The sequence below is a fragment of the Myotis daubentonii genome, chromosome 6 (assembly GCF_963259705.1).
Source record: "Myotis daubentonii chromosome 6, mMyoDau2.1, whole genome shotgun sequence".
In the NCBI taxonomy this organism is placed as follows: domain Eukaryota; kingdom Metazoa; phylum Chordata; class Mammalia; order Chiroptera; family Vespertilionidae; genus Myotis; species Myotis daubentonii.
This window is the reverse complement of record NC_081845.1, coordinates 36,577,592-36,602,669: the sequence shown is the minus strand read 5'-3', so window position 1 is coordinate 36,602,669 and position 25,078 is coordinate 36,577,592. Positions and strand designations below refer to the sequence as shown.

At 48.8% G+C, this 25,078-nt stretch overlaps 1 protein-coding gene across 4 annotated transcripts in view; it reads right to left on the bottom strand.

Annotated features, from left to right (window-relative positions):
• Window positions 1–11,710, bottom strand: part of TRAF3IP2 (TRAF3 interacting protein 2) — a 39,769-nt gene extending 28,059 nt beyond the window's left edge. The window contains exons 1-2 of one of the 4 annotated variants that reach the window (XM_059700688.1): window positions 11,383–11,710; window positions 10,237–10,385 (exon numbers count right to left, since the gene is read on the bottom strand). In XM_059700688.1, the coding sequence (XP_059556671.1) occupies window positions 10,237–10,327 (91 nt within the window). In that variant the 5' untranslated portion in view covers window positions 10,328–10,385; window positions 11,383–11,710. Of the gene's footprint in view, window positions 1–8,645; window positions 8,812–10,236; window positions 10,386–10,765; window positions 10,829–11,382 lie in introns of those variants that run through there. The other 3 variants (XM_059700691.1, XM_059700689.1, XM_059700690.1) reach the window with 3 other exon arrangements.
• Between the last annotated feature and the right edge of the window lie 13,368 nt (window positions 11,711–25,078).

Sequence of the window (25,078 nt, the reverse complement as noted above, 5' to 3'; positions counted from 1 at the left end):
GCCAGCGCCTTCCTACCACATGTATCTTCACTGCCTATAGGAAGCCACCTCAGCTGGCTTCTCCACGGAGTGCCAAATGAACGCTAGCACTTCTCTGTACCCGCACTTGGTAACAAACGTGCCCGTCTGCTGCAAGCAACCTCTGACCTGTGTTCTGGCACAGCTGAAAACGTCCGCCTCTCGTTCCTGGCCGGCCCTCCCTCCTGCCTCAGTTTCCACTTTCCTACTGTCCCCTTTCCAGGCTGCTCTCTAGGCCAAGGGTTCTCAAACTACGGCCCGCGGGCCACATGCAAGTACAAATATTGTATTTGTTCCCGTTTTGTTTTTTTACTTCAAAATAAGGTATGTGCAGTGTGCATAGGAATTTGTTCATAGTTTTTTTTTTAAACTATAGTCTGGCCCTCCAACGGTCTGAGGGACAGCGAACTGGCCCCCTGTTTAAAAAGTTTGAGGACCCCTGCCTAGGCGGTGTGTGTCCCTGCCCCCTCGGCTCTGCAGAAAAGAGAGCTCATCACCCAAACTGATTAGGGACCTACCCACAGCACACACATTTCAGCTGGCTGTGAGGTGTAAATGCTCACCATGGCTTTCCTTCCTTTCTTACAATTTTCCTACAGCTACGACATGGGAGATGCCATCCACCGCTCTCCGGCTGGTCAGGAAACACAAGCATTTTCTGAAGGGCCGGCTGAGTGCTGTGTAACCTCCCGCCGGCATCTGTGGCGCAGCCGAATGGGAGGGCACAGAGGCATCGTGAGCCAGCCAGCAAGAGGACAGGATTCTGCCAACCCTTTCTTGTTACTCGGTTCTCTCCCATCGCCTGCACTTCAGGTGCCACTGTGGGGGAGCTCCCTGGGTTTTCAAGTGTGAAAGCCTTAGAAGTGCTTCCCCAAACAACAACAAAAGCTGCAGATTCTGCTCTTCTAGCTGAGGAGCCAATAAAAAAGGCGACAAGTGCCGACATCTCACATAACTGGAAATCTGAGGCCCAGCTTACGGCAACAATTCTACAGTTCAAACTGGTCTGAAAGGCACAAAGGGCCCCTCGGGTGGTAGTCAATAAACCTGGCATGGTAATGAGCAGCCGCCCAGGAAAGCTATGGGATTAATAATCCTTAAAAAAAAAAAAAGGACCCTGATCTTTTAAACATACGCCTATCAAATATCCAAACAGCAAATAATTAGTGCAACCTGCTGTGTCCAACTCTATGTTGGGTGTTCTCCTTAGGCACACACTTAATTTTTTTTTTTTTTTACAATAGGTAATGCCTACCAGTGATACAACATTCAAGAGTACAAATGGGTATGGAGCAAAAGATATTCAAAATTATTTCTAGAGACGTATAAGACATGTTTTCTACCTTTAAGTTGCTTGTGATCCAGATCAAGAGACAAAACTACCTCAGGGCCTTTGCGCTGATTGTTCCTGTTCTCAGAACACTCTTCCCCCACATATCTGTGTGGCTTCCCTTCTCGCCCCTTCAGGTCTTTCCTCGGCTGTCACTTTCGCAGTGAGGTCTCCCTGGCTGTCCTCTCTGAATTTTTCACATGCCCCTTTCACTCTCCTCCCTGCTGTACTGTCCTCTCTAGCAGTTATCCTCATCTTATGTACTACAAATGTGTATTGTAAATACAAATGTCTAATACATTCTTTGTTTGTTTGTCACCCATCCCCCCCAAATTTAAAGCTCACACTTTAAAGGTGTGATTTTTGACTGCTCTATTCACAGCTATATTCTCAGTACCTAGAACTATACCTGGCACCCGTAGGTGCTCAATAAATATTTGTTGAATGAATCAATGATTGATGCCTGTTTTGAAGAGGTGACAGACCCATGTAGCTGGCAGTATCACGAACAATGAGAATGTCAGACTCCATGAGAGGTAGCAGGGAGTATGGGGTGGACCAAGTCCTCAGAATTTGCTAAATTATACCACATGGGTACCCTTCCCTATTCCCCGCTTTCTTTCTCTCTAATATTGTATTAAGCCCACTCAGTGTCAGGCCCCAAGGTGGCCCTGGGCCATGCCTAAGAGGTCCCGCCCATGGGTAGAGTTGATCACAATAGCTCTTACAGAATAAAGGTGATTCCACTACCCAGTGTGATAGGAACATGTGACAGCAGGGCAGCTGGTCTAGTCATGTGTCCTCAGAGCTTCGCCCAGAAAAGCAGAGGGTGGGGCAGGCCTGCACCTCCCATGTGGGTGCCTCCCAGCCCTGGACCCTTGTGAGGGTGTCACAGAGAACAATTACACAAAAATGCCACATCAGAGGACCCTGGCGGGGTAATGGGTTGTGTTGTGGTTCTAGCTCTTGGCAGTTTTATTTGTTGGTCTTTAATGTCAATATTGTAAAAAGACTTCATATTAAAAAAAGTCACTCAGTACAGCGCCACTTCTAACCATTTCCATTTCCCCCTGTTTTATTCCAGGACTTCTCCATATGATGTCCACATGGTTGTAACCCTGCAAGGCCTGTGCTCCAGTCCCCAACTAACAAGGGTGACACTTGGATTACAGTGGAAAAACCCTGTATTCTACCTAGGACAGTGATGGCGAACCTTTTGAGCTCAGCGTGTCAGCATTTTGAAAAACCCTAACTTAACTCTGGTGCCGTGTCACATATAGAAATTTTTTGATATTTGCAACCATAGTAAAACAAAGACTTATATTTTTGATATTTATTTTATATATTTAAATGCCATTTAAAAAAGAAAAATCAACCAAAAAAATGAGTTCGGTTGTCACCTCTGACACACTTGTTATAGGTTCGCCATCACTGACCTATGACCTAGAAGAAGGCTCTGACCCTGAGGGGGACAGGAGACCTGCCAGCCAGGACCCCGTGAGAATGGGGTCACCCCGTGCTGGCATCACCCCCGACACGAATGCTGAGCTCCGAAGCCTGGGAGACGCTGAGCCTGTCGGGCCTGGAGGTCACGCTTGCCTCACCGTGGCAAATCCCTGCGGGAAGGGAGAGGCTGGAGGTCCGCAGGAACCCAAGGGGGCTTCCAGCTCAGATCCCCTTTCTGAGCCACAGCACAGGTGCCCAGGCCTCACACCCGCAGATTCTGAGATGGGGCCGGGGCTCCTTGGTGTTTTTGTTTGAGTCCCACTCGGAAAAGGGTTCTTTCAGACTTTGCCAAGGGAGTGTAATCTGTACAATTTGGCAGTAACCAGTTGCCCTTTGACCTAGTAATTTCTCTTCTAAGAATTTCCACTACGGTGATATGTAAAACGAAGTCCTGTGAAATGAAGCGGCCCTGAGGATAGGCGATGCAGCAGTGTGTACAGTAGCAAAGAGTAGAAACAAGCCACATGCCCAAAAAGGGTCTGATGGTTTAAACCAGGGGTGGGCAAACTTTTTGACTCGAGGGCCACAATGGGTTCTTAAACTGGACCGGAGGGCCGGAACAAAAGCATGGATGGAGTGTTTGTGTGAACTAATATAAATTCAAAGTAAACATCATTACATAAAAGGGTACGGTCTTTTTTTTTTTTTTTTTTTTTTAGTTTTATTCATTTCAAACGGGCCAGACCCGGCCCGCAGGCCGTAGTTTGCCCGCGGCTGGTTTAAACTGTGGTCCAGCTGTACAATGAACACTGTGTCTTTTCAAAAAGAAGAAGTGCTGTGTGAACTGGTGTGGAACTGTCTCCAAGATTTATTGTGAAGTTAAAGCGAGCAGGAGGCAGAGTATGCACCCCTTTGTACCCTCTGAGCTGTATGTGCGCACACCACCCCTTCAGAAACCTGCACAGCGGTCACCTCTGAAAAGGACCTGGATGACTGGGAACAGGGGCCAGAGGGGGGTCTTGCTTCTCAGAGCATTTTATACCTTTTAAATTTTGTACCAAGTGCCTATGCATCTACTTAAAGGATTTAAAAAGAGAAAGAAAAATAAAGAAGCTCTTCTAGTGATTCTGATGTTCACAAAGATTAGAACCGGTGGGAATGAGGCACTGCTGAGACCACCCAGGAGAGGGACAGCATGTCCCAGGTGGGAATGGGGTGGGCACAAGCTAGGAACGCAGGCCAGTCCCAAGTACATACAACTAGGCTGAAACAGTTGTGTGGCCAGTCTGGTTCTGACTCTCTTTGATCTGACCTGAGAGATGCTATTTTCCTTCTCTGGAACCCACTGCTCTTTGTCTGTGAGCTGTGGTTCTAGCTCTTGGATTCTGACCCCACCTTTCTGCAAATCCCGCTGCTTGTTTCTCTGCCCAGGTCTCTCTCTGTGGCTTCCTTTCGGCCTCAGGCCTAGGACCTCCCTCTTAGCTCCTCTACTCTACCCTGGATTTGCAGATAAGATCTTACCCCAGATGGCAGCCGATTTAACATCCCATGTGACACTGCTCCCTAGTGTCCCCAGTCATAGAATTTTCCATTCCCTCCCTCCCTCCCTCCCTTTCTCCCTCCCCCATTCTCTCAGTCAAACTCCCTGAGCTGCCTCCAATTCTTTGCTGATGTCTGTTGCCAGCACCCGTTTTCTCCTTCAGGACACCCTGAGTTAAATTATATTCGTTTCTTAAAATGGAGCCGATTAGTCTTCACAACACGACCCTTTCTGATCTCACAGTTCATCGAAAAGCTTCTTTCCTCGCATCCTCCCCACCTCCCTTTCTGCATGCCCACCAGTCCCCGCTTGGCCCATGTGGGAAACAAGCCGTGCACATTCACCGTTAACCGTGCCTGCTGTCTTCCAGATGGGCTTGCCCTGAGTCAACACATGGTTCTAGAATGTGGGGAAATATGTGTGTTTCAGTGCGCGGGCCCCAGAGTCAAACCCCCTAGGTTTAAACTATTTCTCTGCCAGCTGCGTGGTTAGATGTGTGAACTTGAGAAAATTACTTAACTTCTCTGGGCCTCATTTTTCTCCTCTGTCAAATGGGGAAACTAGCAACACCTGCTCCCTAGGCATCTGTGAGGACAGAAGATGTAAATAAAGTGCTGACTGCAGTGCCTGGACCATATCAAATTCTCAACAAATAGAAAGTTATTTTGTTATTATTTTTACAACACTTTCACGGGCACCCTATTTGATAGGAACTGTTGCCAGTCACATTTTAAAGATGGGGAAACTGAGGCACTGGGAGGTTTAGTAACTTTCCTAAGGTCACATGGCCAGCAAAATTATTATTTTGGTCTGGGAACTCTTTCTACACTATGTTCACTGGTTTTATACTTGGGTGCTCACAATAGCACAGAAACATGATGCCTGGAGACGAATCTTTTTTCACTAACGTATATTTTGGGCACATTTGATACATATCTCGCTTGGTCGTTAAAACAAGCTGGATTATGGGCGAGCGGTGTACTTGGTATCGCTTTACCATTCCTATGCCGCAGAGAGGGGCACGTTCAGTAGCTTTCCTAGTCAAAGCTGTAGCCTATACATCTCCTAACTCTTCCCATTAGAGTCAGAGAGATTGGGGCTTTTCTCTTAGGGTCCAGATAGTAAACAGTTCATGCTTTGTGGACCATATATGTCTCATACTCTGCCTTTGAGGGTTTGTTTGTTTTTAAACAGCCCTTTGAAAATATGAAAACCATTTTTAGTAATATCTTAGTACATAAAAGACCATGGGCCACTTTTGGCCTGAGGTGGTAGTTTACCAAACTCTGATATAGTCTAGGCCAGTGGTCGGCAAACTCATTAGTCAACACGTCCAAATATCAACAGTACAACGATTGAAATTTCTTTTGAGAGCCAAATTTTTTAAACTTAAACTATATAGGTAGGTACATTGTTATTAACTTAATTAGGGTGCTCCTAAACTGGCCTTTGCTAAAAACGTCCTCAATCTGATTGAGGTACATTCGCTGAGGTCAACCCCTTCCAACTCTCCCAACCACACTCGTCTTGTATACTTGTTTCATCTATCTTTTGTCACCCACACGCGATTTGCAGACGCGACTAGCACTAACCACTGCACAATGAGACTGCTGACTGACGGACTCACTCGACTCGGGCATGAATTGCGCGCGCCTCCCCTGCGCCACGTCTCCTGTCGCCCGACCGACCCACACCCCCCACTTCTTCTAACGCCACTTCTTCAAAATAGACTCACCCAGGCCGAAAACCGACTTCTGCGCATGGGCCACGAAGTTTCAATCACACTGTACGTGCACGCCCGCACATGGTATTCTGTGGAAGAGCCACACTCAAGGGGCCAAAGAGCCGCATGTGGCTCGCAAGCCACAGTTTGCCGACCACTGGTCTAGGCTGTTAAATCAAAATACGCACCTGATGTAATGGATATACTTAAGAAACCTTACGCTTTGTTAGTCATAATTGTTTCTATTCACTGGATATTTACTATGCACCAAATACTGTTCCAAGTGCTTTACATGTATTAACTTATTTCATCCTCACAGCCACCCTTTGGTAGGTGTTATTGTCAGCCCCATTTTACAGATGGGGAAACTGGAGTGCAGGGAGGTTAGGTAACTTTCCTAAGGTCACATGGCAAGAAGCAGAGATAGGATTCAAATGCAAGCAGTTCAGCATCAGAGCCTGTGCACTTAAGCATGTTCTCGTTTAGAAGCATTAATTTATACAGCTATTTGGTGTGGGGGGAAAGGGGGCAGGGGGAGCTTCTGAAATGAACGTGTTTTAGCGCCATTCACCTTGAAGGTGAGGAGGTGTGGATACAGGCCACCCGTGTGATACGGCGAATCGCCAGGCTGCAAACCTGTGGTGGCTTTCCTTCATGCCGTGACAGTAGAGGGTCTGGACCAGACTGCTCAGGCATCTTGATTGGGGAAAAGCACTTGATTGGATCTCATTAAATTTTAATCATAAACTGAATTCAAAATAAATTGGAAACTGGTTGACAGAGCACAAACAAAGGGTGATGATAAATGGCGATGCATCTAGCGAGGGGGTATCTTCCAGGGGAAGCCTCTGAGGCGAGGACGGATGGGGTTTAATGAAGGTGTTATGTCCCCGGAAGAAGACAAATAGCAGAGCAAGAAACAGAGGAAGGGTAGCAGTGAGCTGCCTGAGTGATTGATAAACCACGTCAGCAGCTCCAAACAATCAAGGCTGGCGGCTGTTCACCAGCTGCGTGGATCTTTTTAAAGCATTCTTTGGGTCAACAGTAGGGTCAAAGAGCATGAATATTTCAGGTGGGCTTCAAAAATAAATATATACACTTATAGCTAGGAGGATCCTCGGATCCAATTACAAATACTTCTAATTACAGACACTCCAGGTCTTACTTCCCAAGGAGTAGTTTTCTTACGTCTAAAAATCATGGATTTTAACAAAAAAGATTTAAACTCGTTAATGTTCTTTGTTTACTGTCCAAATGCATGCAAACTTTCATGACATTGGCTTGCTTAGTGGAAGTTGGTTTAGAGTGAACTGTTTGGCTCAGGGTCAAATTCCAGTGAATAAATACTTCCAAGTTTACTTGCAGAATTTCCCAGACAGAACAGTTCTTCCACTTGGTTTGCCAGAGGATTAGAAGCAGTGGTGAGCCCTGGAGACCAGGGAACATTTACTGGCCCTTGTTCAGACCCAGCACTGTACGCCTCGGCGTCAGGCTAAGGGCAGCACCGCGTGGCCAGGCCTGATTTGAAGAAGTCCGCTCTGGAACTCCCCTGAGCTGTCAGACAAGGAGGCGATGGGCTAATGGGAACGGGCTGTCTACGCCACGTTGGACACTGATCATAAATATTTAGAGAACAACCTCGAAACAGCCCAGGGGATGTTTGTTTGTTTGCTTGTTTCAGATAAGACTTCTCTACCCACACATTTGTGATTCTTAATTCAGTCCAGGACCCAGAGTGAAGGAGAAGGGGCAGAAGGGAAAAATCAGGAGAGAAAGAGGAAGGGAGAGGAAGGAAGAAAGGAGAACAGAAGAGAAGAGAAACAAGGACAGTGGAGAAACCTTGAAGGACATTTGTAAAAATTTACCTTTTGTTGTTGTAGGAGACACTTAACTGCGATTTTTATGTATTTGTGGGTGTGAGAAGTGGCAATGGGAAGGAAAGGAAAGAGGGAATCCAGGTAAGAGTGTTAGAGGTAAGCTGGTAAGGCAGGAAGAGTCTGAGCAGATATCACAGAGGGGGAGGCGAGTTCAGACACTGAGAGAGACCTGGTTACCCTGGGAGGGGAGAAGGAAAAACACCCGAAACCTGAGCACAGGAAAACCGCGAGGAGAGAAGAGCCGAGTTTCCTTCACCCACGAAGGAGCTGCTGAGACGGCAGCCAGCCAGGTCTGTGGATTGGAAGGGAGGGGGACACACGGGCTGGGGGCCTGGTCAGTCCCAAACAGCTTGATTACAGCTGCCTTATCAGGGAACCCAGCCAAACTGGCACAGCTCAGAGGGTCACAGGTGAGAGCCCACTCACCTCCCCTGGCCAGTTTATAACTTCTGGTCTCCTGGAAGGTCTGTGTACACATCTGCGCATGTGCATACACACACACAGGTACACACACAGGCACGCACGCACAGGCACACACACATGCACACACACGTGCGCACACTCACACACACATACACACATGCACACACAGAGCAAGCCGAGCACTCAGACATAGAAGCACATGTGGCGGAGCAGGAGGCCTGCTGGGCCAGAGACACAAAGAATGTCAGAGGGAGAAAGGACAGCCTGGGTTTCACGAACTAAAAATACCTTGTGACAATTCACGGGGAAGAAATGAGAGAGGCCCACGGTGGGAGCTTCTTGATTCGGATCCTCAGATGCTTTTGCACCAAAGACGGCAGGATTGTTTTGATAAGGAAATGTGATCAAACATTAGGGGTCATTTCCTGGGATGTGAAAGGAATTTAAAGTGTAAAGTGCCTCATTGGTGTTCTTTTCTGCATCAGTTGTCATGGTTTTTAAGACCAATCTAAAATTGCCCACAGCAGAAAAGTGATTTGAATTCAAGATATTTCTGAGATTTCGATTCTACAATGTGTAAAAACACATAGATTTCATTTAGACAAACTACCCACCTAATCTATCTTTCTGAGTGTCTATTAAAGAAAGCCTGCAAACATGACTGCCTTCTCCTCTTCCTTTTATTTTTTAATGAATTTAATTTTTCACTTTTATTTATTTTAAGATTGATTTAAGAGAGAGGAAGGGAGAGAAAGAGAGAGGAAGGGATAGGGGAGAGAGAGGGGGAGAGAGAGGGGGAGAGAGAGAGAGAGAGGGAGAAACATCAATGTGAGAGAAACATCATTGGCTGCCTGCAGCACACACCCAGGTATGTGCCCTGACCAGAACCACCACCACCTTTTGGTGCACAGGACGAAGCTCCAACCAACTGAGCCACACCAACCAGGGATCCTTTCATTTTCAGGGCATTTTAAAGTCACCAACTCCTTAATCCTGAGAGAAACTGGCTTTGCACCCTCCAGAAGTGAGTGTCCCGGAGTTAAGAACCTTTTCCCGGACAAGCTGGTTCACTGCCCAGACCTCACTTCTAGGCAGCCCGCCCCACGCAATGAGCAGAGCAGCCACGCACTGTCCAGCTCCGCAGGCTCCCCCGCGGACTGCCTTGGAGCTGCAAGGCCAGGTTAAGAGTAACTGTGGGTGGTCTCCCTGGATCAAAACGAGGCTGGCGGCCGAACAACGGTTAGCCTGATTTCAGATAATGGAGCATCATTACTTGAAAATAAAATCAGTCACTCGTCACAAGGAAAACATCTTGAAATTCCTGACCTCTCATCCCAGGGGGATAGGGAAAGCCATTTAAAAACATGATGAGGACGATACCGGGACCTGGATATTTCACAGAAACGGTTGAGCAATACCAGAAGCCCTGAGTCAGCCATCCCAGTCAGCCACGGCCCGTCGGAACTGGTCTGACAGTCATTGCCCAAAAGAAACAAAAACGACAACAGAAAGGAGTGGTTTGGAAAAGGGTCAGGATTCTGTGGGTCCTGTCATAGTCATCACCCTCACATGGTATCAGGATGTGCTTTGCAGCTTCCTTTCGGCTCCCAGGAGAGGCCCCGCACACAGTGACTGGCCTCCCCAGGCGTGTTTCCAGCAACGCCGCCTCTGCCAGCTCTCTGGCCTGCCTGACTCTGGGCAAGTGCACAGGACAGCTCTTCCTGCGTACCCCGAACGGGATATGAACTAACTCCAGGAATCCCCTGTTTTCTCCTATGGAGCTAGAGCCAGGATGACTGCCTAAATCCAGGCAGCCCTCCCGCAGAGCCCTGTGGCTGCCCAGCTTTCTCAAAGCCTTACACCCAGACCACGGGTTTACCTTTTGCCTTGAGAGCAGACGAGCGACACAGAAATGAAAGCAGCTCCTGTGGAAGGATCCTGAGCACGGAGGGGCTGTTTGATAGTATCATGGGGGCCAGGGGGTCGAAAAGGACTAAGAAACATCCTTGTCCTCCAGAGACTAACCATCTGGTAGCAGGAGGTAAAAATTAATATATTTGAAGAAGCCGTAAACGAGGCTTCTAAGACCACCCATTACGGCTCCCCCCTGGGACTCCCATTACCCTAGTTTTATTTTATTAGAGAGGAATTTAGACGAAATCATGTTAGCTCACCACCACCACCCCTCAGCCCCACACATTTTATTGATGAAGAAATCCGGGCCTAGGGAAGCCGAAGGGAATTGCCGAAGACTCAGAGCCGGCGGGAAGCGCAGCGAGAACTTGGAACCAAGTTTTCTGTCCTCTTTTTATCATTATTATTTGCTCTCTTTTTTTCCTGCTCATTTAAAAACAACCCCTGATTCTAAGAGACCATCTTAAACTTAAAAACACCAGGGGCTTGATTACCTTCTAAGATAAAGCAATAGCATTTCCTGCTATTTCTCCCTGAGCTCTGTCCAGGGCCAGCAGTGTCGGGGTGGTTGCGGGAGGAGGGCGGGGAGAGGGGCTGGGGGCGCCCGGAGCCAGCACGGAGCCGGCCGCATTCCAGGCCCAGAAGGAGCGCTGCTCTCTCCCCTGCAGGAAACAGGGATCAAGAGCACTTGGGCGTTCCCTTCCCACCTCAGCCACGGACGCCTCCCGGGCCGGAGGCCAATGACGGAGAGTCTCCGCCAGCCCGGGCTCTCGGGGGAGGGGGGGCCTGCATTCTGCATGGAAACTCGTGGTGCTCCCGCAAGTGGGTCGCGGCAGCTTCGAACCGCCCGTGTGCGAGCCTCCAGCCCCAGCCCTCATCTCCCGGGCCGGTCTGGAGTGCCAACCCCACCCCCCCGCCCTTTCCACCGCAGAGACCTCACGGTCCTTTGGTCCTTCTCTCAGCGCGACTTGGTCTCCAAGCACAAGCACAAGGTGGGGAGCGGGAGGAGGGGAGAGGAAGGCAGCACATTCGGGTCAGGAGGACGCGGGCGTTTGGAAGTGGGTCAGTGGGGACGGAGCCAGGCCGGGCAGCGCCCCGTCGGAGCACTTACCTGCGGGCCGCGGCGGGCAGACCTGCCGCAGGTGGTCGCGCTCTCCTTCCCGGTGCCTGCACCTGGGCTGCTCCCGCCGCCGCCGCCGCCTCCAGGCCCAGGTAAGCGGCGGAACCGGCTCCGAAGCAGGAAGTGGAAGTTGTATGCAAATTTCTACCGGGGCTAGGAAGCCTCAGCTCTCAAGGCTCCCTGTGGGCAGTGAATCAACAGCCGAGGAGTCACTTTATTTCTTAAAACAGAAACCTCCTTCATTCACTCGGAGGGCCACCGACCAATTAGGCTGCAAGGTTGCCTCCACCACCCAGCTAAGCATCTGCTGGGAATGTCCCGCAGCCTGGCCCTCGGCCCGAGCAGCACCCCAGCGAGAGGTGCCTGGGGAGGGGGTTGAACTTGGGTGTGAAGATGGGTTATTCATTAGCGGCTCCAAGGAGGAGACTGGGGACCTAGAGTGGGGAGGAGTCTAAAGCAAGGGCTTCTTGATATTTCTAACTGCTGGCAACATCATCATTGCTCACCCCAGCCCCTGCAAGCTCGGGCACGTGCATGGACACATAGACACATGTACACATATACAACAAACACACAACAGACACACCCCCTCTGCCCCATTGACAGGCACGAAAACATGACTTTTTTAATGCTCACCAGAGGAAACGTTTTTATTGATTTTAGAGAGAGAGGAAAAGTGAGAGAGAGAAACTTCAATGTGAGAGAAGAACATTCAGTTGCCTCCCATACAGACCCCGATGGGGGATCAAAACTGCAACCTAGGTTTGTGCCCTAATTGGGAATCGAACCCAAACCTTTTGGTGTACAGGATGACCCTCCAACCAACTGAACCACCCGGCCCAGGAGAAAAAAATGACCACTTTTAAGAAAACACTGCCTGGCTGGGTAGCTCAGTTGGTTAAAGTGTTGTCCCGATATGCAAAAGTTACAGGTTCGATACTGCCTCAGGGCACTTACAAGAATCAACCAATGAATGCATAAATAAGTGGAACAACAGATTGATTTATCTCTTTCACTCCTTTCCTCTCTCTAAAGTCAATCCATAAATAACCCTCTCCACCACACACACACATGTGAGTGCATTTTTCGTGACCTCAAGCTTATTTTCCCCTTCTCCTATGTAACCAATAGCCTACGGAATTTATTGCCGAAGTTGATGCTGGAGACAAGATGACCGGGGCAGCGGTGTGTGGTGAGAGCTGCGGTGGCTGGAGTCTTGGAATCAGGGGTTGGGTGTGAGCTCAGTTATGGCACTGGCCAGCTGGGCACCACAGCTGGGTCGTTGGCAGGCAATCTGCTCCTGGTGCTCGGCCTGCCTCCTGTGGGCCGAAGTCTCTCCATCCTGTGCAGGGCACAGGCCCCAAGCCTCCCCAGCCAGACAGCCAGGCTCTGCTCAGGGCATGTGAAGGGGGCTGCTCTCTATTCCTCAAGCAGAGGGATGCTGCTTGGTTTTAAAACAGCACATGCAGGTTGTCTACATTTTGATATAGCCTTCCAATGAAATTCTACACAGCTGTTAAAAACCATAAATATTTACGTATATATTTCTTTCTACAAACATAGAAAAGTGGATATTATTTAATACAAACATGATCTCATTTTTGCCAATATATATGACAGATAAATACATTCATAAATATCTAGATGTGTTTGTTCACCACTGGTCCCAGCTCCTAGCTAGTACACTGTCCAGAGCATAATAGGCAATCGATAATAGTAAAAGGGCAATATGCAAATTGACCAAATGGCTGAATAGCAGAACCATCCGGATGACCACGCTATGACACTCACTGGCGCCAGGCCAGCCAAGGAGGGTGCGATGTGATTGGTCAGGGGCCTGGCCATCGCCCCGTGATGGCCCTGCAGAGGGAGGCCCAGGCCATGGCTGGTGGGGCGATCCATCAATCAGGGGGCTCCACAATCGCCACAAAGAGGGAGGGCCTACCTCTTTGGGGTGATCGATCATGGGGTTCCCGGACTGTGAGAGGGTGGAGGCCGGGCTGAGGGACAACCTCCACCCCCAAGTGCACGACTTTTGCACACCGGTCCTCTAGTCCCTATATATTTGTCAAATGATGAAAAGTGACAGAAATTTCTGGAAGAATTCATGCCCTACTCTTAAATGGTTGTTGCCTCCAGGGAATGGGATTGAAGAGACTAAATAAGATTGAATGGCTTTTATGCTATATACACATCTGGGTTATTTGATTATCCCCTCCCTCCCACAATAAGCATATAGTACTTTATTCATTAAAAAGAACAAAGATTAAAAAGTAGTAAAATTAACTTGGCCTTGAACTTTCTGCCTCAATTATCATCATCATCATCATCATCATTACTATTATTATTAGTTGTTGTTGTTGTTAATTCTCACTCCAGGATATTTTTTCCACTGATTTTTTAGAAAGAGTGGAAGGGAGGGAGGGATCAAGGGAGGGCAGAGAGAAGGATAGAGAGAAAGATCAATTGAGAGAGACACATCAATTGGTTGCCTCCTTCACACGCCTGATTGGGGCTGGGGATCAAACCTGCAACCCAGCTATGTGCCCTTAACAGAGAATTGGGCTGAAGCTCTCACCAGCAAACATACCTGCCAGGGTTACTATTATAACTAGAGGGCCAGTGCACAAAATTTGTGCACTTGGAGGGGAGTCCCTCAGCCCAACCTGTGTCCTCTTGCAGTCTGGGAGCCCTCAGGGGATGTCTGACTGCCGTGAAGGTGGGAGAGGCTGATCTCGCCAGCCATGAGCCCAGCTTCTGGCTGAGCAGCGCTCCCCCTGTGAGAGCACACTGACCACCAGGGGGCAGTTCCTGCATTGAGTGTCTGCCCCTGGTGGTCAGTGCACATCATAGCGACTGGTTGTTCCACCACTGGGGCAAAACCAGCTCTCCAACATCCCCCAAGAGTTCCCGGATTGTGAGAGGGCACAGGCCAGGCCGAGGGACCCCACCAGGGCACGATAGGGGCCAGGGAGGGACACAGGAGGTTGGCCAGCCGGGGAGGGACTGCAGGAGGGCCCCAGGGCATGTCCAGTCCGTCTCGCTCAGTCCCGATTGTCTGGACACCAGCAGCAAGCTAACCTACTGGTCTGCTCCCGGGTGGTCAGTGCACATCACAGTGAGTGCTTGAGCAGCCTTAGCATATCATTAGCTATTGCACTTTGATTGGTTGAACAGCTGACCTGACGACCAGACACTTAGCATATTAGGCTTTTATTATATAAGATCTTTTTTTTCTTTTTCTTTTCTTTTCTTTCTTTCTTTCTTTCTTTCTTTTTTTTTTTTAAGAAATAGCATTCTCTGTGGACTGCTTGGTACCAGAACACTTTGAAAAAACTGTCAGTGTTAGGAGATGAGAACAGGAATGAGGAGAATGGCAAGGGGAGGACACAAGAGGGAGAGCGAAGAAAAGGGTGGGGTGAACATATTTTTCATTTCTCTTAGATGCCCTTAAATGGATTGGGAAAACCCTGGAAGGTGCTCCTGCCAAGTACTACCTTTGGAATACAACCCATGAGGAAGAACAAGGGGGGCTATTTGTTTTATTTCTCCCACCACTTCCCCAGATGTGGGGCCCAAGGGTCCTGTAGGAAGAATCCAAGCTGAAATGTTGCTTTTAATTGCTGTTCGCGGGGCCTGCCTCCTGCCTCAACTTAGTCTAAGCCGAGATCAGGCACCTAGGGAACGAGTTCATGTTCCTACCCAGGAGCCTTTGCTGGGCCCACTACTGCAAGGCAGCCTGAGGTGAAGCTGTTTAGAGAGGGTGTCCTGCACGTGAGTAACTTGGGTTGGAATGTGCCCCAATCAGTCACAGTGAAATATGATCCAGGGGAAGTGTCAGGGAGTCTGGGGAATGAGCACTTCCGGCCCCAGGAGTCCCCACGGGGAGCTGGTTTTCAGGCTCACACACACACACACACACACACACACACACACACACACACACACAACACTGTTAGCTGCTGCAAGGGAGAGGAGCTCTTCACTGAGGACCCACCATGCACTCCCTGTCAGTGCACTTCCTCCTCCACACAGTCTCGCGAACTGCATTTGCTGTCATTCCCATTTATCTGTGAGGGATCCCAGGCTCAGGGAGTAACTTCTCCGAGGTCACACAGCCAGTGCGGGGTGAAGGATTCCAGAACCTTCCTGCTGCAGAAGAGGGCGGTGCTTTCCCTCCCCATGGCCCTGTGCAGTCCAGCCTTCCTACACGCCCAGGTGGGACTCAGGTAACTTGCTTTCTTTGCACAACTCTTGACAATGTTCTAGAGTGGGAAGAAAAGGGTGTAGGCAATAAGAGGGTGGAGCTGAGGCTGTGGTGCCGTGCTTATGCGGTGATGGCCACTGTAATGAATTACAGGTAGTCACGATGTGGGTCAGCCCTCTCCCTTGAAGTCTAGGAGGAGAGGACTTGGCTGCCAGATTCTGCAGTTTGCTCAGTATTCTTGCAAAAGGCTAATTAAATAAAGGTCAGTTCTTCCCCATCTGTGTAAACAAAACAAAAAACAAAACCAGTTGGATTTAATGCTCAGAAACTTTCCATCCGCGGCATTAATCTATTAATAGAAAGGAGGGGGAAAGGAAAAGATTCACTGCTTGGACAAGCCTTGCTTTTCCATTTTTAAATGCTATGATTCCGAGTGTTGCAAGGGCAGAGTAAAGCTATGACACATTACGGGAAGAGCACACTTTGTCTGGCACCGCACTGCCCTGACAGTGGGCTTGCTCAGAGGGTGGACCGCACTTCCACAGTGCTGGCCACCTCCCACAGCTTCTCCTCACGAAGTCAGGAGGCAGAGCAGAAATGTCCAGACTCCCTGTGTCTGTCCTGCCACAGCCCTCAGGGGGCACCTGCTTTATTCCAGACAGAGCTAGGTGCTAGGCATGCACACCGAAAGATTCTTAGCATGTTCTGTGTCCCTTTCCGAAGCAAACGGTGGAGATGCAGGGCAGCTCCAAACCAGCTAGCCAGCAGAGCTGAGAGTCCACCGGCGGCTTCTTCTCCCGCTGGGGTGGGCTCTTCAAGTCCAGACCCAGGCAGAAGCCAGAATCCATCATCCTCCCTCTCCCCCTCCCCGCCCTCCTGCCCGAGGACCCTGCCACCACCAGCCCAGGGCCTTCTTCCTTCTTGGCAAGTTCCCCTTTGGAACTGCGTCCTGTCCTGTCCGCAGATTCAGTCAGGACCTAATGCATCTAGCAAAGGGGTCCTGGTAAGGCAGACTCTCACAGGGAAAGGCTAGCTCTCCATCTTTTCCCTTCCAAGAGGTTCCTCAGCACCAGTGCAGGTTTACTCCCCTCCTCCCGCTATGGAGGGGACGTGGGGAACAGCCTTTGTAAAAGGTCCTGCCGCATGGGTTTCCTAGGGCCCGGGGTGCCTACCCACCTTCCACGTGCGTATTTAAAGGGGAGCACTCTAAATTTCTGAGGAAAACCAAAGATGATCCACTCCAAGGTGACTCCCCTCGTGGTCAACTGGACCCAAAGTTGTTGGCAGCTTCTCTTGCTAAAAAATGACGACGTCCTGGCACCCGGGCTCCCCATTGCTACCACCACAATGACAATAGCTAACCCGCCGATGGCGCTGGCTAAGTGCAGCAGGGCTCTAAGAACTTTGTATGCTTTTGCTCACTTAATGAGGTTGGCACTATAAGGCGATCTACCATTTAATGAGTGTCTACTATGTGCCAAGTGTTTGTTATTATCTTTATAATGAAGTGGAGATATTTGTTCAGCAGAACTCCAGATAGTTGCTTTTTAAGAGAAAAAAGCAGAGAGAAACCAGACTGTGCTTCTTCTGGGGGCTGGACTCAGCAGGCCAAGTCCGAGGAGAGAGGAGCGTTTGGAAAGGGATGATGATAAAGTTCCCCTTGGAAGGGAAAAGCATGAGCTCAGCAGAGGAGGCGGAGGAGATGCCGTGGAGCGGCAGCAAGGGCCTGTGTGGAGCGGAAAAGCAGGTGGACCATCCCTGGGTCCTGCAAGAAAATCTATAATAAAGAATCCATGAGAAATAATTCTCCAAGTTTTCTCCAGTTGGATGTATTCAATTGGTTGACTTTTGGACATGTACACGGGCAGCTTTATTGAGGTTACATTTAAAAATTAGGATGGTTATCATAAAAAATAGAAAATAACAAGTGTTGGCAATGATGTGGAGAAATTGAAACCCTAGGCACTGTTGGTGGGAATGTAAAATGGTGCGGCTACTATAGGAAACAGTGTGATGGGCCCTCAAAAAATTTCAAATAGAATTACCATATTACCCAGCAATTTCATTTCTGGGCATCTACCCAAAAGAATTGAAAGCAGGGTCTGGAAGAGGTGTTTGTCCACCTTGTGCAAGCAGTGTTGTTCACAGCAGGCAGAAGGTAGAAGCAACCAAGTGTTGGATGAATGAACAGGTAAACGAAAGTGCTATATCCATGCAATGGAACATTACTCAGCCTCGAAAAGGATGGGAATTCTGACATGTGTTACAACATGGATGTACCGGGAGGACATTATAGTAAGTCATAAAAGGACAAGACAGTCATAAAGGACAAGTGTGGAATCATCCCACTTATATGAGCTATGAGTAATCAAATTTATAGAGACAGAAATTAGAACGGTGGTTGCCAAGGGCTGGGGAGAGGGAGGAATGGGGAGTTATTGTTTAATGGGTATAGAGTTTTGGTTTTGCAAGATGAAAAGAATTCTGGAGATGGGTGGTGGTGATGGTTGCACAAAGTGTGAATGCACTTAATGCCACGGAACTTTACACTTAAAATGGTTAAGATGGTAAATTTTATGTCATGTATATTTCACCACAATTAAAGTAAAATAAAAATTCCCAAAGCAGGCCTGCACAATAGGCCTGCACAACCTCATTTTACAGGAGAGGAAATGAAGGTGCCGGGAAGTTAAGTACTTGCTAGGGCTGCACAGCTGGGTTTCAAACCACGTACGACTCCCTAAGGAGGCCATGCCCATGCCCTGCACCGTGCTGCCTGGCACCCACTTGAGGAGGCGGCCAGGAGGGCAGTGGGCATATACTGAAGCCGCACAGATTCATCTCCTTCCTGTGCCCTTCTCCCTCTCTAGCCTGCCCTTCCTCCAATATGGCTTTTTCTAGTGTCCTTATGCTCTCCCCTGCCTTTCCCTCATCAAAACCTGGTCACTCGTTTATACAGAGGTTGCACGGTGTGAATTTAAATCGTGTGCTCTCTCTGAGGGGTGCTTGCATTTTAAGCCTCATTAACTGATGAAATGAAAGCCTTTGTTCCATATTAAGGGAATTTCAGACATCGGGTACCAAGCAGGGAGGAAAGGGAGAGTGGTGGTGGCAGGTAGGGCAAGCACAGCCCAAAGAAATGCATTAAATGGGGGAAACTTTAGGCATTAAGTTAGAGGGGAGATAGAGTTTTTGGACAGACTGATCTTTCAAGGCGACCCAACAATATGAGGCGTGGGAGCCAGGGAGACACTTGAACCCTCCCCTCTGGAAGATTTGGCTGACTGACTTCCAGGCTTCCAAGTCTTTTTAAAAATATATATTTTTATTGATTTCAGAGAAGAAGGAAGAGGGAGAGAGGAATAGAAACATCAATGATGAGAATTATCGATCGGCTGCCTCCTGCACGCCCCCTACTGGGGATTGAGCCCTTTGCCCTTCCAGACCCTTTCTTGCCACAGATCTGGTCAACCCTCTGCCTTCTGAGTGCGTTTGACCACCCCCACCCCCTCCCCCGCCACCCCCGCTGGTGAGATAGAGGGTGAGTCGGAAGAGGTGGAGCTGAGATTTTAACTCCGTGCAGTCTAACTCCAGACTCTGGACGCTTCGCCCTGGTCCTCCAGCCTTCTGAGATCATCCTTATTTTACAAACAAAACGACTTCATCAGGCTCCCACACCCTGTGGGAAGTACCGCAGCCTCTCCAGCATTTCTAAGGAGTCCTGTGGGGCGGTGGGGGTTGAGTTATATTCTCCTGCTTATTTCCACTTATGATCTTTTTTTTTAAAGAATGCTTTTTATTATTATTATTATTGATTTCAGAGACGAAGGGAGAGGGAGAGACAGAAAAATCAATGATGACAGAGAATCATTGATCGGCTGCCTCTTGCATGCCCCCCACTGGGGATCGAGCCTGCAACCCAGGCATGTGCCCTGCCCTGGAATCAAACCGTGACCTCCTGGTTCATAGGTTGATGCTCAACCACTAAGCCACACCAGCCGGGCTCTACTTATATTTTTAATCCCTCTAAATCCATTTGCCTCTAGCATCTTCTGTCCTCTCTCCCCTTTCGTCACCCAAGGCAAGAGCATTGTCTCTCCTCCTTATTCCCTAAAGCACACCTAAGCCCAAGCTGGCATGTTAAAGGATTCTTAAGGATTGGGGATGTTTGCTGGTAATAGAGGGTCACCATACCATAGGAGAGCTTGGCAAAGAGCTGCACATTCAGAATGGGCATGCCAGTCTGCAGGCCCGCTTCTATACTTTAGGGAGGGATGGGATAAAAGTACAAATGGAGGCCCGAACACTCACCCCAGCTCCCATGGTCTTCCTAACACCAGGGCATCCTGCACACGAGGGACTGCCTCTATAATACCGGGCCCGTGTTTGATTGTACCCCCCCCCCGCCCCTCCCGTCTGGGAAGAGGCGTGCCTAGGAGCGGGGATTTCCACGGTCCTGAAGGAGGGGGTGGCTCAGTCTGCACACACCCATTGGCCCACACAGTGGTGTGCTGCTCAGCACGCTCTTGAGAGCTGAGTCACCCCTTCCTTATGCACTTGCAGTGCAATCCCACTGACAGCTTGAAATCAGCTATGATGTGGTGGGAATATTTCCACAGTGGGAGCTAGCAAACATTTCAATCAGGTAAGATTTTATTTTTTCCTGGAGAGCCTGTTTATCGGTACACCCCTGGCTCATGGACACCTCACTCCATACACAGGGACACAGCCGGAAGAACGCCCATTTGGACCCCTCAGAGGCAGCAGTTCTCCGATTTCACTGCATATTAAAATCCCCCGAGAGCTCTGGCGGCGAGCTATTAGTCTTTCTAAGTTTCCTAGGTAATTCCAAAGTATAGCCAAAGTTGCAGACTGATGACCTAAAACATCTCTTGTCACACTTAAGGGTACATATACATTTTAAATGACAGAATCTGAGGCCTGGGATTCTGCATGTTAGTAATCTCTTTGGTCTACTGATGCTGCTATTCTGTGGACCACAGTTTGAGGAGCAAGAGTCTAAAGCACAGGGCCAGAGGGCAGTAGCTGTCCTGAGGACCCTCAGCTGTGCTTGTCACAGAGAATTTCTCATTGAAGTTACCCTTCTCCGGATGCCCTGACCTTAGCCATTTTCTGGAGTCTATCATGACACCTTTTTTTGCTATTCTGGGTATGGAACACTAGTCTCCCTTGATGCCTTGGGAAAAGCCCCAAATTCCTGCCGTCTCATCTTTTTTTTTTAATAACAAAGTTCAGGAACATTTATTTAGAAATAGTGGCTAAATTCATGGGGGATTGAGCCTGCAGCCGAGTTACATGCCCTTGACTGGAATCGAACCTGGGACCCTTCAACCCCCTGGCCAACGCTCTATCCACTGAGCCAAACCGGCGTGGGCACTAGTCTGTGCTGCTTCTTTTTTTTCTGCCATCTCATTTTGCAGATCACTTTAGTTCTTCCAGACTACACTGGGAAGCTCGCCTCCCCTTCCTAGCCAAACAATGGAATACTACGCTGCTATAAAAAAGAGAGAGAAGGAATTCTTACCATTTGCAAACCGGTGTTTTCTTAAACAATGAAGTCATTTTCTTTCTGCTTTCCCTGGCTCCCCACCCAACACCTCTAGAATTCAAACTCACAACCACAGGGATTTCCTTTTTGTATCAATTCCTTCCCTTCCTGTTATATCCTTGAAGACTGAGGCTAGTGAGCAGGGCCCTGGTGCAGGGATGAAGGGCCGGCTGGGAGCAGAAGGGCAGGACTAGGCCAGTCACACCGGCTGCTCTCCCAGGCCCCAGCGAGGAGAAGCCCAGGCCTTTTCTCAGACTGAAATGATAGCAAACCTTTCAGCTTGTTGTGTAAAAGTGTAACTAGAGAAAAATATAGCTACACCTGAATCTTCCTGCACAGGGTGGGTTCAGTCACCATCAACAAGTCTGACTTCAAGTCCTGATGAGAAACCACCCCTGTGCTTTTCTAGATGCATCTCTAGACAGAGGCGACCCTACCCCAGCATTGGAATCAAAGTTCTGGCTGCCATGTGGCCTACCGAGGCTGACAGGCTTGCAGGTCCTGTGGCAGTGAGGCGGCTTCTGTCTGAGCCCACTCACATTCCAGGCCCAACCTGCCCCGTGGCTCAGCCCTGCCGGGAGCGCCTGGTTGTGGATGTGCTGCATGCACAGCGCTGGGAGTGAGAGCTAATCTAAGCTGTCTGGTGTCCCCAGCTCCCTGCAACCCAGATTTCTGTCCACAGGCTGTGCATTTTGCCGAAACCTGTGTCTGAGAGGGCGGGTCTCGGTGTCCGGCCCGCTGGAGCACTCACGGAGCAGAGCTTCCCTGCTCAGCGTGGATGCTCGGCTTCAGGCGGCTCTGGTTTTCCTGCTCAGCATCACCCCAAAGCCCGAGTCCGCGGTTGTCTGCAACTCCCTCTTCCCTTCATATCTACGCCAAGCGGCTGCAGTCCCCCTCGCTTCCTCGCACTCTGAAGTCCTGATCTCACTGGAGATGGGTGCAGCCGTCTCCCCCCACATTGGAGAGTCCCTGCCCCACCTGCCTGTCCCTCCCCTTTTCCCTATTCGCCGGAAGGGCCACCATCACAACTCCTTTGCACAGAACAGATTTTAGCTGAAGGTTCCGGGACAATGGAAAGAACGACAGCCAGGGCAGACCGAGAAAGCAATTCAAAACGAAGCGTGTGGCATTCTGGCTTCAGTGGCCGTGGCTGCCTTGGTGAATATCTTACTGGTCATCTTTCATCTTACGATTCCCAGACCTTGGCGATACAAAACTTGCCCCCCTCCCCTTTCCAGCGATCTCCTCTTTCTCTCCATTCAGGCCCAGGGCCCTGTCTCAACACCCCCAGTGAAGACGACATTCTTGCAACTTTAGCAGGCAGTTCCTCCTAGTTCCTTTTCTCGGTGGTAACTTGCTCTTCCTGACCATTGGAAGGGAGCGTACCTTTCATGGCCAACTGTGTCCCATCAAGGTTATTCCGTGAACATCATCTGCCACCAAGAGCAGCCCTGTTCCCCAACTGCCAAACGTGGCCATCTTTTTATGATTTTTTAAAGACATTCTTCTTTCTGTTACAGCAGAACTTTTAGGAATATTAAACACAAATTAGGAAACCATTTGGGGATTCCTTAAAAAGTTAAACAGATGATCCGGCAATTGTTTTCTTCTGGGCGTATGCCTAGAAGAATTGAAAGCGGGGGCTTAGGCAGATATTTGTATGCCCATGTTTATTGCAGACTATTCACAGGAGTCAAAAGGTGAAAACAAGCCATTTGTTCACTGATAGATAAATGAATAAACAAAATGTGGTATATCCATGAAAAGGAATAGTATCCAGCCTTAAGAAGAAATAAAGGACTGATACATGAGAGGCCATGAGTGAAATTTGACCTTATGCTAAGTGAAGTCAGGCAGACGTAAAAGGATAAATATTATATGAGGTCAAACTTTGGAGACAGAAAGTGGAAGAGAGGTTACTGGGGCTGCGGGAAGGGAGAATGGGGAGCCACTGCTTAATGGGTGTGGAGTATCTGTTTAGGGTGATGAAAAAGTTCTGGAAATTGATAGTGGCGATGGTTGCACAACAATATGAATATACTTAATGCCAACGAATTGTATGTTTGGAAATGATTAAAGCAATAAATTTTATGTTGTATATATTTTACGACACACAATAGAAACACAACACAACTCCGGGAGTCTTGGCTCTTTCATCTTCTACACCAGGGGTGGGGAACCGTTTCCTGCCAAGGGCCATTTGGATATTTTTAACATCATTCGAGGGCCATAAAAAATTATCAGCTTAAAAATTAGCCTGCTGTATTTGGTCAAACATTTAACTAACTCATCCCTCATGCCTTGGCAGGGCCAGACCCAATGATTTTGTGGGCCAGACATTCCCCACCCCAGTTCTACACCCTCAGGAAAGACCCTTCTCCGTACAAGTCCCTGGGGAGCCCTGGAGGGGACAGGTGAGGGCTGAGGGCAGGTGAGCTGGTTATTACAGCACAGCTGGGCCTGCAAAGAGGAGGGACTCAGTACCCTCACTTGGCTCTCAGGTAAGCCTTCCCTCTGAAGATCCCAAATGTGTTTCTATTTTCAGTTTTCACTTGTCTTTTGATTGGGTTGAAGCCAGTTCCCTCCCTGGGATTAAAATTCACAACAAGCAGCGAGCGATTAATTTAACCAGTTGAAATTTATTGTGCATTCGCCTTAACTCAAAGCCGGCTTCTGCTGGGTGTTTATTTTTCACTGTTGATGCATTGCTCATGACAGCCCCTAAGCACCTGAATTTAAAGCACAGCATCGCACAGAATTCCTGCTGCCCCCCCACTCCCCCCCCCCACAAATAGACAGAAATCCACACTGTATCTCAGAGAAGGTAATTCTTGATTGCTGGCCTATGGAAACAGTTGGGAGCCTTAAGGCAGTTTAAGATTTGGATTTCATGCCCAGCACATCGAGCTGGTGACTCATTTCATTTCAGGAGCTACAGTCAATAAATTCTGATTCTAACTTACAAGCACATCCCACCCCACCCCCAGCTGTCACAGGAACAGCCAGAGAGTCTGAGCTTGTCTCTCAGACCAAGCATGCAACCTTCTCACTCAGGGCTGCCCATGTGCCATCAGGCATTGGTGAGTTCATCCAGCCCCAATGCCTCCCTTCCCACCTCCCCTCTCGCCTCCTCTCACCCGCTGGCCCTCCCTGCAAAGTGACTGTCTAGAGAGGACTCTAACTGCTGGTGCCTAACAAGGCAGAACAAAGGCCCTCATGCTCACAGAGTTCCATTTGGAGTGCATGACAATTTCAGAGCACAAATGGAAAAAAGAAAAAAAAAAGATGGTTTGAAATCTATAGCTAGCTTTTATCAAACCAGAACTTGTAGCTCTCGGCTGACAATCAGCCGGCAGCTAAAACCCACGAGGGACAGTTCTCACTGGCAGCTTCTGGCTGGCTATTAGCTACCCGCAGCCTTCTGACCCTTTTTCCAGGGACGTAACAGCTGGCAGCTGACAGAGGCGCTGGCAAAGTGGGCAACTTTTCACTTCTCTGGAAACGGATGCAAGATTGGCAGGAAGCAAGGCATTTAAAATATGCCGATCAGAAGCATTTCCACTTGCCTTTCTTTATTATGCTTTGGCTTTGATTGCTAAAATGTATGACATGCTAAGGAGTTTTCATGATTTTTTTTGCACAGTAAAATGTCACTAACACCCATCCGGATAAAGGTGCCTTCTATGAGTGTTGTCTGCTTAGCTATCTTTAAAGCAATTGTTAATAAGCAGAGATGATAATCTAATGGCCACAAGTGTGGTGCTGAATAATTAAAACACAGCTTCAGTTTAATCAGAGCCTGTGGGGCAGGGCCTCGTGTGTGTTGCAGCAGGCAGGAGAAGTGAAATCAGGATTAATTAGCAATGCTGTGGGTAAAGATCAATTTAGCCTAATTTCTCTGTTCTATGCAC